The sequence below is a fragment of the Marmota marmota genome, unplaced genomic scaffold (assembly GCF_001458135.2).
Source record: "Marmota marmota marmota unplaced genomic scaffold, marMar, whole genome shotgun sequence".
In the NCBI taxonomy this organism is placed as follows: Eukaryota; Metazoa; Chordata; class Mammalia; order Rodentia; family Sciuridae; genus Marmota; species Marmota marmota.
In genome coordinates, this window is record NW_025999842.1 from 54,991,826 (window position 1) to 55,004,812 (window position 12,987).

General features: G+C 40.0%; 1 protein-coding gene across 3 annotated transcripts; it reads left to right on the forward strand.

Annotated features, from left to right (window-relative positions):
- Positions 1–210: 210 nt before the first annotated feature.
- Positions 211–12,078, forward strand: Abracl (ABRA C-terminal like). Of its 3 annotated transcripts, XM_048799002.1 has the most exons (4): positions 211–229; positions 438–564; positions 5,418–5,484; positions 11,482–12,078. In XM_048799002.1, the coding sequence occupies exons 3-4, from the start codon at positions 5,424–5,426 to the stop codon at positions 11,664–11,666; spliced, it is 246 nt and encodes an 81-aa protein (XP_048654959.1). In that variant the 5' UTR covers positions 211–229; positions 438–564; positions 5,418–5,423; the 3' UTR covers positions 11,667–12,078. The 3 variants fall into 3 exon arrangements, with proteins under 3 accessions (XP_048654959.1, XP_015357257.1, XP_048654966.1); XM_015501771.2 differs by lacking the exon at positions 211–229 and having other exon boundaries at positions 398–564; XM_048799009.1 differs by lacking the exons at positions 211–229; positions 438–564 and adding an exon at positions 868–890.
- Positions 12,079–12,987: the final 909 nt, after the last annotated feature.

Here is a 12,987-nt window from a genome sequence, read left to right on the forward strand (position 1 = left end):
AATGCACTTGGCTTTGCAATTCAGACCACTCTTGAGTCATTATACTCAGTGTTCTGGAGGCTCCTGCTCCTGGCAAATAGAACCCAAGTGAGTCACGGTCTTCCTAAGAGCCCTCACTGTTGAGCACGTTGGGGGCGCTTTGTTCCTTTTGTTGGGAGAGAGACTCCGGTAGGATCAGATGCAGTGTGATGCGGTTCAGGACTCTGGGCTGCACGAAGGAAAGGTGGAGGTAATCGAAGCTCTGGTTGGTACTCCTAGGAGCCCCGCGTGCCCAGCCACCTGTCCAGAGACTGCCCCCTTCTCTGGCGTCTCCTCCCCCAAGTTTCCTCCTCATAGGCTTGTCCCTGGGTGAATGGGCGGCCCCTTTCCTGAGCGCAGAAACTCTTTTACTTTTTCCCCACCCGGCTCCTCCTCCCCTTCCTCCTCCTCCTCCCCAGGAACCTTTCGATTGCCTAGCGGCCACTTCCTTCTTCAGACTCTTCCTCCCCAACACACTGAAGAAGATAACCGGGTCTAGACCGACTCGTCACCAATTCTTCATTGATAAAGAAATCGAAGCTATAGGTGAGTCCCCCGGGAAGATGTGGCAAGGTAGCGAAGATGGACTGGAGTGTCCGGCAGGGGTCAATCTGCTGGAGGCATCGCGGGCTGCGGGTGGACAGCCGGGACCGCGAGGCGGCTCAGGGGTGCGCGGAGGCGATGAGCGGCGGGGGCTGAAACCGTGAAGGAGTGGACGGGGTGGGCGCGCGCCTCCCACGCCCCGCTTCTCCCGCAGACTTCCGCACTCCGCTCACGTGACGTTTTGCCGGCTAGGGGCTGACGGTGAAGCGAGAAACGAGGAAACGATTTTTTTTTTACCGCGGTGTAACGCTTGGGTTTTGCACTTAACGGTGGGTCGGGTGCCAATTCTGCAGAACTGGGTGGAGAAGGATTGGAGGGCTGGGAGACACTGTTCCTAGAAATTTGGTGACCTCGGGGCAATGTCCTCTGCAGTAGGGGGAGGTGGCTGAGGCCCTGCCCTTAGGTCGGGGGTAGGGAAGAGGTTAGTGAGGGGACTGGTGGAACCCTGGGCCTTGTCCCTTTTCGGCAGACCCGGCCCTGGGGGGAACGTGGGCGGGCAGCGCTGGCCGGTGAGTTGCCGGGACAAAGGCTTCCGGGACGCAGCTCTTCCTGGGACGCGTAGGGCTGCTCGGAGATGGAGGGCAGAAGCTCAGCACTCCCCAGTCCTGCACCGGTGCCAGTGGTGACCGTGTGATGGCCTGCAGGGCATAGGGCTTGGGACCCTTACTTGGCAGGATCCCAAACTTAGAGAAGCGATGACCAAATATGGAGCGTGCGCGCGCCAGCGAGAGGAAGGAACCCAGTCATCCTTTGACCCTCACCAGCTGTTAAGTGATTGCAAGGGAGGGCTGGAAAAGCGCCCGGCGTGTGTGTGTGTGTGTGTGTGTGTGTTGTGTGAAGTTCGCTCCTGATTTCCTGGAGTCCCCACTCCAGTAGGTTTTATTTCCGTAGTTATTAGAAAATCTTCACGCATTGCCTCCAAACTTTAACACACACAAATATTAGAGGGACCTTAAATACATTCTTCAGAGTGTATTGATGGGGCGTCCCAGCATATGCCTCATTCCGTTTTCTTTGTGATTCCCACGCACAAAGCCTAATTAGATTCTCTGACAGAAGGCGCGACTAGCATCTGCCTTCGCCTTCCCTTGAGCTGCTTTCTTTCTTCTGGTTCAGCCTCATTGACAACCTCTTTCTTCCCCCTAGGCTTGTTCTGCTTATAGCCTCTCATTGTTCTTGATCTTCTTGCTCACTTCAGTCTCAGGCTTCAGTCCTGCTAATAAAATGTCATGGGCCATCCAAGGATTGTGTCACAATGAGCAGTTTTCTTCTTTATGCCTACCCTCCCCTCCCCAATAATAAAAGAAATGAATAAAACATGCCAAATTATGTATGCTAGCAGTTAATTTCAAAACCTATTATTTTCCTATTTATAGGGGTCTGGGCAGGAAGCCTTTTTGCTTTGTAAGTTGATCTGCCTTAGCAAGTACTCAGCATGAAATATTTCATACAAATACGCTATTATATTTAGTGCATTTGTACAATAGAAAAGAAAAAGAAGAGGAGGAGGAGGAGGAGGAAGAACCAGAATGATATGTTGGAAACAGTATTTAATTGTGGGGCGTTAATCCCTCGGAGCCTGTTTCAATATCCATAAAAATCGAATGAATAATAAGTACTTTGCAAGGTTCTTAGAACTGTGTGAATTAAAATAGGTAAAGACCTGAATGTGTAAATGATTATAAAGAAATGCTGGTTGCTTTCTCAGAATTGGATGGACATATATCTGCTTAATATAATGCAGGTATGCATGTTGAACATAATAGAGGGATTTTCTCGTTGATTCTCATTATTAATTGAGATCTAAATCTGAAATGTGTTGCTGATGATGGGTGGAAGGAATGGGGGAGTGGTGTTGAAGAGATAAATTTCCAGGGCCTGGGAATCTGATAATAGGAGAATTGAAGAAATTCTTAATCTTGAACATTTCATTATTTTTCTGTCCAGTGCAGGCTAATTTTTTCATCATTCCTCATAGAGCCTTGCTACTTCTTCATTAATACCTCCAGGAACAGAATACAAACTGTATTATTGGGCAGTTTGGTTGTTAGAGAGTTTTTGTTCTTTGATGGTGCTGGGGATTGAACCCAGAGCCTAGCATATGCTAGGCAAGCATGCTACTACTGAGCTATCCCCAGCCTTAGAATTTTTTTAAAAATATGGCCCCCGAATCTGCTTTTCTAATACATCTATCCATCCTATCTATCCAATAGCGAAATATGAAACAAGACTAATCATATAAGAGTATAAAATGAGCTTTAGCTGGGTGAGGTGACACATGCCTGTAATCCCAACAAATCAGGAGACTGAGGTAGGAAGATTGTAAGTTGGAGGTCAGTCTGGGCAACCTTGTGAAACCCTGTCTCAAAATAAAAAATAAAAGAGGCTGGGGATTTAACTCCATGGTAAAGCACCCCTGGGTTCAATTCCCAGTATCACAAAGAAAAAAATAAAAAGAACTTTAGTTAAAAAAAAAAAAAAGTAGATCTCTAACTAATTTTATGGGTCAAGACTATTTAAAGTGTAAGTGATAGAAACTCAGTCAAACCAGCACAAGAAAAAGTAGGAAAGACAGCATTGGTTCATGTAACTGGAGAGTCCAGAGTTACATAAGGGCTTAGTCATTGTAACATGTCTGGATTTTCTTTGTGTCAGCTCTGTCCTTGTTAGGTACTTCCAACATGGGGTCTTCCAACATCAGGGCTATAAACTAACATCTTAGAATCCAGTGGGAAGAGAGTGGTGTTTTGCTAGTTCTAGCAAAATGTTAGGGTTTAACTTCATTGATGTGGATGGCAACACCAACCTAATGCCTCAAACCAACCTTTTTGGTCTTGAACCACTCTTGGAGACTCAGGTGAGGCTCTGTCCAAGATCCATGGGTTTGGAATAAGGAAGGAAGTGCTCCAAGCAGACAAAAATGAGATTGTTCACTGTGAGAATGGGGAATGGGTACTGGCAGGCAAAAACAAAAGCTTCCCACCACTCTGTTGTTAATAGGTTTTTTCCCTGCTGTTTTTCTCATGGCATCCTGTTCAAGCCTTCAGCATTCTGGCCATAATCTCTGGATACATTTCATGTTTTTAGTATCTCTTTTAAACTATGTCTTGAGTTACATACAATGTTAAAGATATGATTTCCCCCAAATGCAAAGTCCCAGTATTTGGATAATTTTTGGTAATAAGTTTTATATAGATGCATTTAATTGAAGATTTTGCATTTTATTGCAATACAAGGTCCTTAAATTATAATATTCAGATAAATAACATAGCAGATGGTAGTGGTGCTTTTAATTATTAGCTGATAGAAAATCTGGTGTTCCAATCAATATCATTTAAACAGGTGGTCTATAGACATAGATGTCACTCTTGTCTCTAAAAGCTACCAGGAATTAGTTATTTTCCATCTGGATAAAGTTGTTTCTTCCAAATTATTGTCACCTTAAAGGAAACCATATACACAGTCCCCCCCCCCTTTTTTTGTCCCTTATTCGGTTTGAAAAAAGTATGATTCAAAAAGACTGAATTGATGCTTGTTCCACCCAGTTGCTTGAACTTTCTGATGTGCTTACAGATATAGTTCCATCCCCTCTTGTCTCTTTGCTTGTTTTTTTTCAGTCCATGAAACCAATATTTATGGAACCTCGACTCTCAGTGTCAGAAGTGATAAACAGGGAGCTTTTCAGTCAAATTCCTGAAGACAGGAGCTTATCATTTAGTGGAGAAAATGGAGAAACCAGTAATTCCAATGGAGTAAAATATAAAAGAGCACAGGGCCCTGTGGGAACACAGAGTTGGAGAGCTCTCTACCTCCAGAGCTTGGGGGAAGGCTTTCTGGAGGAAGTTTCCTCTAAGCAGGAAGTGAACACATGAGAGTTAGCCTTGAGAAAGAAATAATGAGTCTAGGCTGAAGAAACAGTATGTGGGAAGGCTGGAGATGAGAATAAGGAACGTTTGAGGAATGGAAAGAAACCCAGTGTGGTTGCAGCCTGGAGTTCAAGTGGGGAAGAATGAAAGAGGCTGAAAGTGTGCGGAAGCAGCCTATAGAGGACCTAGCAATCCAAGATAAATCTCCACTCCCATTAGGTCCTGAACACCTCCTTCTCTGAAGGTGAATAGTCTTCACCACAAGCTCTTCACTGCTGTCAGATGTACTGTGACCCATAAATTATCACTGCACTAACCTGAGGGTACTAAAATTGCCACTTTTATCAATCTGCCTTCCCCTCTAGACTGCAGGCTCTTGAAAGGCAGGAAGTATATCAGTTTCTCCATGATTTTGCACATGCTCTTCCCCATTCATAAAACACTCTTTCCCGTTTGTCTGCTTGCTCCACTCCTTCCCCGTGACCTCCTGGAAGCCTTTTCCAGCTTTCCTTAATGCCTTGGTCTCACCTCTTAGAGTGCTTGTCACCCTGCTTTTGGTTCCAGAACCCTCTGCCCTGAGCAAGGATCCTATGTTACTCACTTTTTGTAGTATTTGGGTCTCCCAGGGCACTGTGAAGGACACCTGCTTAGAGTAATAGCAGGAGAAGAAGGGCTGCCTTTCCCCCAATAGACTGTGGACAACAGGATTTGGGGTGGACAACAGGATTTGGGGTAGCCAAGAGGGAAAGCTGTACACAGATAGTGAAGGTGGGCATACTTTAATGCCCTTACATCACACAGTCTTTTTAGGAAGAGGGACATGGAAAATAATAGTGACAAATGTCACATCAAAAAAGATAGAGCCATTGGATTATAGGTGCTTGATGGAACATAGAAACGGTCATAAGGTAGTCTTATTTTTTCTTGCAGGTTGCAATGAATGTGGATCATGAAGTTAACCTCTTAGTGGAGGAAATTCATCGTTTGGGTTCAAAAAGTAAGTAACACGGGTATTTCTTCTAGTTTACTTCACAGCAGGCTGCACTGGCATTCTGACCTAGAAAGGGGCCACCCCAGGGCTTTAGGACAGTGACTGGCAATTCTGTCCACAGTCTCAAGTAGTAACTACCCTTGGCCATGAAGGCACACCTTGAGACACAGGGCTACTGGGGTATCCAGTTTCTGAGGTAGAATAGTTGAGATGTTTCCTTACCCTTTGAATGGAAAGAAAATCACTGAACATCTTGTATCTGGTTGCATTAAAATATGGTAATTGAGTTCAAATTTTTATTTGCCACACTATTAAAATCCATGTTTTCTGCTTTATTCTGCCACCATTTTATGAACTTCCAAAGTAACTCAGGACTTCAATCGCAACTATACAAAATCGTCTTTATTTTCTCTAAATTCTTGAGTTTTATACAAATGTGAGCATATAACTAGAATTTTAAACAAAATCTTTTAGGATATTCTCTTTTAAATTGTCCTTTTCTTCAACAACTAGGCAGGCAGCTACTATAAAGATAGTGACATGTAAAATTGGTAGTATTAGTGTCTTTTTCCTAAGTTGTAATCAGAGTTACTATTATACTTGTAGCTTTAGGTATTTGTTACATCTCAGAGAAAAGACATAAGAATTTGGGGAGCATTTTAAAAATAATAAGAACAATAGACATAGTCAGTAATGACTCGGATAATGGAACTCAAAGTTTTAAAATTACATCAAATAAATGAAAAACATACTTACGAAGTATCTTACAAGAGTTATTTTATCATTATAGCTTGATTTTTTTAAATCTATAACATTTCTTTTTACTTAAAAAATGGTTTTGTAAAAAACAAAGTTAAACATGCACATTGTTTAAGGAGTCAAATAATAAAGATGAAAAGCTTGATAGGAGTCTTCCTTCTACTCCCAGTTTCTCCACATTTCCTGCCCTTCACAAGTAAAAACTTACATCCTTTGTTAGTTACCTCCATGTCTCTAAACAGCATACTTATCTTTCGTGATGTTTTGGTGTTAAGAATAATCTGCTTACTTCCTACTAAGGAAGAGAGGAATTTAATTTTCTTTATACATTACCCCTAACACTTGATTAGATCAACATTCAGGTTTGTTTTTGCATTTTTTTTTTTTTGCATTCTTAATCCCCTTTACATACATGACTCTTTTTTTAAATTCTAAATTAGTTATACATGACAGTATAATGCATTTTGACACATCATACATAAATGGCGTATAACTTCTCATTCTTCTAGTTGTACATGATGCAGAGTTATATGGGTTCTATAATCACATGCACATAGGGTGATAAATGTCCAAATCATTCTACTATCATTTCGACCCTCATACTCCCTCTCCTCCCTTCACTCCTCTCTCTCTTCCCAAGTACCTCCCTCTTTCCTAGCCCCCTCCCACATTGTGAATTAACATCCACATATCAGAGAAAACATTCAGCCTTGGGACTGGCCTATTTCACTTACTATGATATTCTCCAGTTCCTTTCATTTACCAGCAAATGCCATAATTCCTTTTTTCTTTATGGCTGAGTAATATTCTGATATGTGTATACCACAATTTTTTTTAATCCATTCATCTGTTGAAGGACACTGAGGTTGGCTCCGTAGGTTTGCTATTGTGAATTGTGTTGCTATAAATATTGATGTGGCTGCATCACTGTAGTATGCTGATTTTAAATACTTTGGGTATAAACCTAGGAGTGGGATAACCATGTCAAATGGTGGTTCAATTCCAAGTTTTCTGAAGAATCTTCATACTGCTTTCCAGAGTGGTCATACCAATTTGCAGTCCCACCAGTAATGTATGAGTGTACCTTTCTCCTCACATCCTTGCCAACATTTTTTGTTGATTATATTCTTGATAATTGCCATTCTGACTGAAGTGAGATGGAATTTCATTGTAGTTTTGATTTGTATTTCTTTAATTGCTAGTGATGTTAAACATTTTTTCATATTATTTGCTGATTGTATTTCTTCTTCTGTGAAGTATCTGTTCAGTTCCTTTAACCATTTATTGATTGGGTTATTTATTTTTTTGGTGTTAGGTTTTTTGAGTTCTTTGTGTATCCTGGAAATTAATGCTCTATCTGAGGTGCATGTGGTAAATATTTTCTCCCATTCTGTAGGTTCTCTCTTCATGTTATTGTTTCCTTTGCTGTGAATAAACTTTTTAGTTTGAGTCCATCCCATTTATTGATTCTTGATTTTACTTCTTATCTTTCTTTAGGAGTCTTATCAAAGAAGTCATTTCCTAAGCTGACATGGTAGAGATTTGCGCCTACTTTTTCTTCTGTAGGTACAGGGTCTCTGTTCTAGAGTCTAAGTCTTTGATCCACTTTGAGTTGATTTTTTGTGTAGGGTGAGAGATAGGGGTTTAATTTCATTTTTTTACATATGGATTTCCAGTTTTCTCAGCCCCATTTGTTAAAGAGGCTATCTTTTCTCCAGTGCATGTTTTTGTCACCTTTGTCTAGTATGAGATAACTATATTTATGTGGGTTTGTCTCTGTGTCTTCAATTCTGTACCATTAGTCTATGTATCTGTTTTGGTCCCAGTACCATTCTGTTTTTGTTACTATAGCTCTGTAGTATAATTTAAGGTCTGGTATAGTGTTGCCTCCTGCTTCACTTTTCTTGCTAAGGATTGCTTTGGCTATTCTGGGTCTCTTATTTTTCCAAATGAATTTCATCATTTATAGCTTGATTCTCAAAGCTGTATTTGCTTATGAATCCCAATCCTTTGAAATAATAGGACACACTTTGAAAATTCCATTGAACCATTTATCTCCACTGTCTCCTGTATTAGTTTTCTATTCTTGTGTAACAGATGACCACAAACTTAGTGATATGAAATAATACATTTAACATCTTAACATATTTCATATCTTCTGTAGATCAGGAGTCTGATGAGGGTCTTACTGGGCTTAAGATCTAGAGGTTGGCAGGCTATCTTCCTTTTTGGAGGTTCTAGGGGAAAAATCTAAGTCCTTACCTTTTCCCAGCCCATATTGCTTGGTTCACGGCCTCTTTCTCTATCTTCAAAGCCAGTATTATCTTGTGAAGTCCTTATGTTGTATCACACTGACCTCCTCTCCTGCCTCTGTCTTCCATTTTTAAGGACCTGTAGTTACTTGGGCTGATCTAGATAATACAATATAATTGTCCCAATTCAGGGTCCTCCATTGTCACATCTGAAAAGCCCCTTTTGCCATGTAGGGTAACACAGGTCCTAGAGGTTAGAGGTTAGGACATGGGTATCTTTGAGTTTCTCCCTTTCTTTCTTTTTCTTTTTCTTTAGGGGATCAGACCTGGGGCCTTATACATGCTAAGCAAGTTCTCTACCACTGAGGTATACCCCTAGCACCCATTTCTCTTTTTGGTCTTCTCTAGTCACTTGGTTACTACATTAAATCTGAGTCATCATGTACTAAGAAAAGATGAAGGAGGCATATAAAAGTGGTGTGGATTTAACAAGCAAGCAAGTTTAATCTTATGGTCAGTTAATAGTTATTGAGTATCTGCATATGTTGCAGGGACAAGTGACATAGGTGCACCCTTCCTCTAGAATCTTGCTACTTAGTTGATGAAACTAAAGGAGCACTTATGGAGCAATTATCAGGAAAAAAAACATGGTATGCTAAACTATGAAGTGCTGACAGTTCAGCATGGGACTGTAGAAATTGATTCTTGATATAATAGTTGGGGGCACTTACTTAAACCTAGGATCTCAGATAGGATTTTGAAGTATGGGGCAGGTCAGTATAGGAGGAGAAGCATGAGTTCACTTTGGAATGGGAATGAATCTGATGTTTGAGGAGAACACCAAGCAGACATTGGAGAATGTCATTTATTTACTTCCCTGGTCAGGCAAATGAACAATCTTTCTAATTCCACTTTCCTCCAACCCCTTCACCATTACCACTTGATGGAAATTTATTAAGTCTTGTTTTCACCAGTGCTACCCCTGCTTTTATTCCTCCCCAGTTCCTAGTTTCTTCTAGCCCAAGGATGTCATGTCTCTCGGGAGTAGCAGTATTGTATGGATTGACTTTCTTGTTCTTGGTAAAAAAATGACTTGCTGAGTTGCAAAGCATATATGGAGATATGTCAACTTCTGACATCTTATGGTTAATTATTTAAGTTGTGTCTGGAGTAATTTTGACTAATAAACATATGATGTTTTAACTCTAGCTGGAAATGGATGAACAAAGTTCTGTTTCTTTTAAAGTCAAATTCTGGGTTTTTTTTTAGTTGTAGATGGACATAATACCTTTATTTTATTTATTTGTTTTTATGTGGTGCTGAGGATTGAACCAGTGCCTCCAATGTGCCAGGCAAGTACTCTACCACTGAGCCACAACCCCAGCCCCTAAAGTCAAATTCTTCAAAGTCTCATTTTTCAGCTAGAAAAGACTAAGTGGAGACTGACTATTTGGAGTTTTAAATGCTTTCATCCAACAACTATTTCTTGAATGCTTCCTTTGTGCTCAAGTGCAGGAAATGTAGAAATAAACAAAATTCAGTCTTAGTCCTTGAAGACTTCTTTGGGTAGTTGGAGGACAGACTGGGAGCATGTTTTGGGAAGTGGTTAAGAACATGGACACTGGAGTGGGAATGAATCCCAACACTCTCTGGGAATGAATCCCAACTTCCTTACATACTTACTTGTGATCTTAGGCACACGACTAAACTTTTCTGTTTCTTGGTTGCCTTATGTGTATACTAATACTGTATCTCAGCGATTTAAGTACACATTTTTACATTTAAAAATTTTTGAAATGAGGATTTATCTAATCATGGTGTGCTGGAGTTAAGTGGGCAGTTTAATTGGAACATAAAATAATGGTGCTTCTTGCAATCCATCGTGTCTTCTCTTCTATGAAATAAAGATTATGTGAATTTTAATGACTAAAATGCATTGAATAGTTGTAGGACTATAGCAAGTATTTAGTAAGTGTTACTTATTTTTACTATAGTTGATGGTGGTGCTTTGATAGACATACAGTCAGTTTTATAAGAAGAGATATCAACTCTCTGAGAGAATCATGGAGGACCTTCTTGGAGAAAGTGACATTTGAATCCATTCTTGAAGAAAAGAATTTATTAGGAAAAGGGGTCTGTGATGCTGGGCAGATGCCTCAACATGGGCACAATTACAAAATCAGTTTCTTTAATGTCACTGTGGACAATGGCAAGTGTTCATCATGACTGGATCAAAAGGTATATCTTGTAATGAGGCAGAAGATCAGGCAAGAAATGGATGTGTAGTTGGAGGATGAAGGTTCTTATTATGAGGGCATGGGCTTCACTTTATTTGGAAGGTGATAGGGAGCCATTGAGCAATTAAAGTGGAAGAGTATCAAGCAGATTTGCTTCTGATAAACTTTCTTTTACTCTGGGCTGGGATTGTAGCTCAGTGGTAGAGCGCTTACCTAGCATGCGTGAGGCACTGGGTTCAATCCTCAGCACCGCATAAAAATACATAAATAAAATAAAGGTATTGTGCCCATCTACAACTAAAAATACATGAAAAAACATTTTACTTTTTTTTTTTTTTAATTCTGCACCAATGTGGATGGTGTATTTGTTGGTGGACAAAAATGGGGAAAGGATTATCATTTACCAACTTGCAATTACAGTCTGAACTCAGGAATTGTCATTGGAGAGGAAAAGTTAGAACTGCAAAAGGAATTCATCTACAGTATTTGTACCATAGCACATTCACTTTTTATAAATATTTCTTGGTTCTCTTTCGGTCTTTGAGTAGATAATGTTAAAGCTGGGAGAGTCATAACACATTGTATTTATTCTATCATTCGGCTCTAGGAAGAGGCTGCTTGAATTATGGCTAAGCTTTACATTGTAATCTTGGTTAGCCCAGTGTTAGATGTTTATTAAAGGTTTTGAAAGTTCACTAAGCATGGAGGCAAGAAACAAATTTTGCATTTACTAACTTTGTATTTTCTCAAATTAGATGCTGATGGAAAGTTAAGTGTGAAATTTGGGGTCCTCTTCCAAGATGACAAATGTGCCAATCTCTTTGAAGCATTGGTAGGAACTCTCAAAGCTGCAAAACGAAGGAAGATTGTCACATATCCAGGAGAACTACTCTTGCAAGGTGTTCATGATGATGTTGACATTATATTACTGCAAGATTAATGTAGTTTGCATATCTTTGTGTAATTGAATTTTTTTCGTTTCTGGTAAATTGGAATATTAAATCAAAGGACCAACACATGCTTACTTAATGTATTTTTATAGAACTTTGTAAACAAATGGGGCTCATATTTTACAAGTCTGTCCTTTTTTATATCTTTAAAGAAATTGTTTGTACCACACTGTAAAAATAAAGAAAACCTATTATTTTTCTCAGAAATCTGACTGGGAAATATAGGCAATGAGACTTTTTTTTTTTTTTTCCTTGAAGGGGGTATCGGAATGTTTGTTTCATAAATCACTTTTAGACGGTTTCTACAGATATTTAACATTCTGTCAAAGCAGGAAGCAAACTGAAGATCCACTCCCACAAGAAATGTTATATTTGTGTAATAAAAACATGTAATTCTTAAAATTGCCTTGTTGCTTTATCTTGTCATTTAAAGTAATTATGTGCTCTCAAAATTGAGTGTTTGCATGAAGATTAGGTGATTGCAGTAAAAATCATCTTAATTAAAAAAAAATTCTCTAAAGACAACAGGATCGAAAAATAGAAATGGTTAGTGTTATCAGTGGAGCCTATAAAAATATTTGTTTTGATGCCAGTATGTACTTGCCCCTGAGTTGAGGGACATGCCAGGAAACATAACTTACGAACTTCACTTTCTAGTTGGATTAATTAGGTCCACCTGAAGTGAGGCGGAGCTGTTTATGATTGCAGGTTGTAGCCTGTTAGTCCAGAATTGAAAATGAGGTGCAATATCAGAGAGTAACTCAGTGAAAGTCATGAGGTCCAGAGAAGGCATCCTAGAAGAGGCAGAACTTGCATCAGGGGATGGTTGACATTGATTATTGAGAGGGAAAAAAAGGTAGAACGAATGAGGGTGATGGCAGAAGGCAGAAGGACCAGTGTTAGCAAGGTGGATCTTGTGGAAGGTAGGATATGAGGCTGACCAGAATGTTAGAGGCAATTCAGATTGAATGGAAAAGGTGGAGCCTCAGCAGTCAAGGGGAGTTGGAGCAAAGAAGAAAGTGATGCTTACTGCAGCCGCTCTGGCACGGGTGGACTGTAGGGATTAAAGGGCAGTCAGGTAAAACATTGCTAAGACTCCTGTGGATGTGGTAAAAATGGAAAGGTAAAGGATAGATGAACTCCAAGCATTTTTTTAAGGAAATTGAAATCCTATCATCATCACTCTTTCTGTTGTGACAGGACCCCAATTCAAATTAGATCAGGAATTCACTGGCACTCAATGATTATTGCTGACATTTATTGAGACTTTACAGTGCTAATCCTCATATTGTCCTGTGAGATAGGTAATAA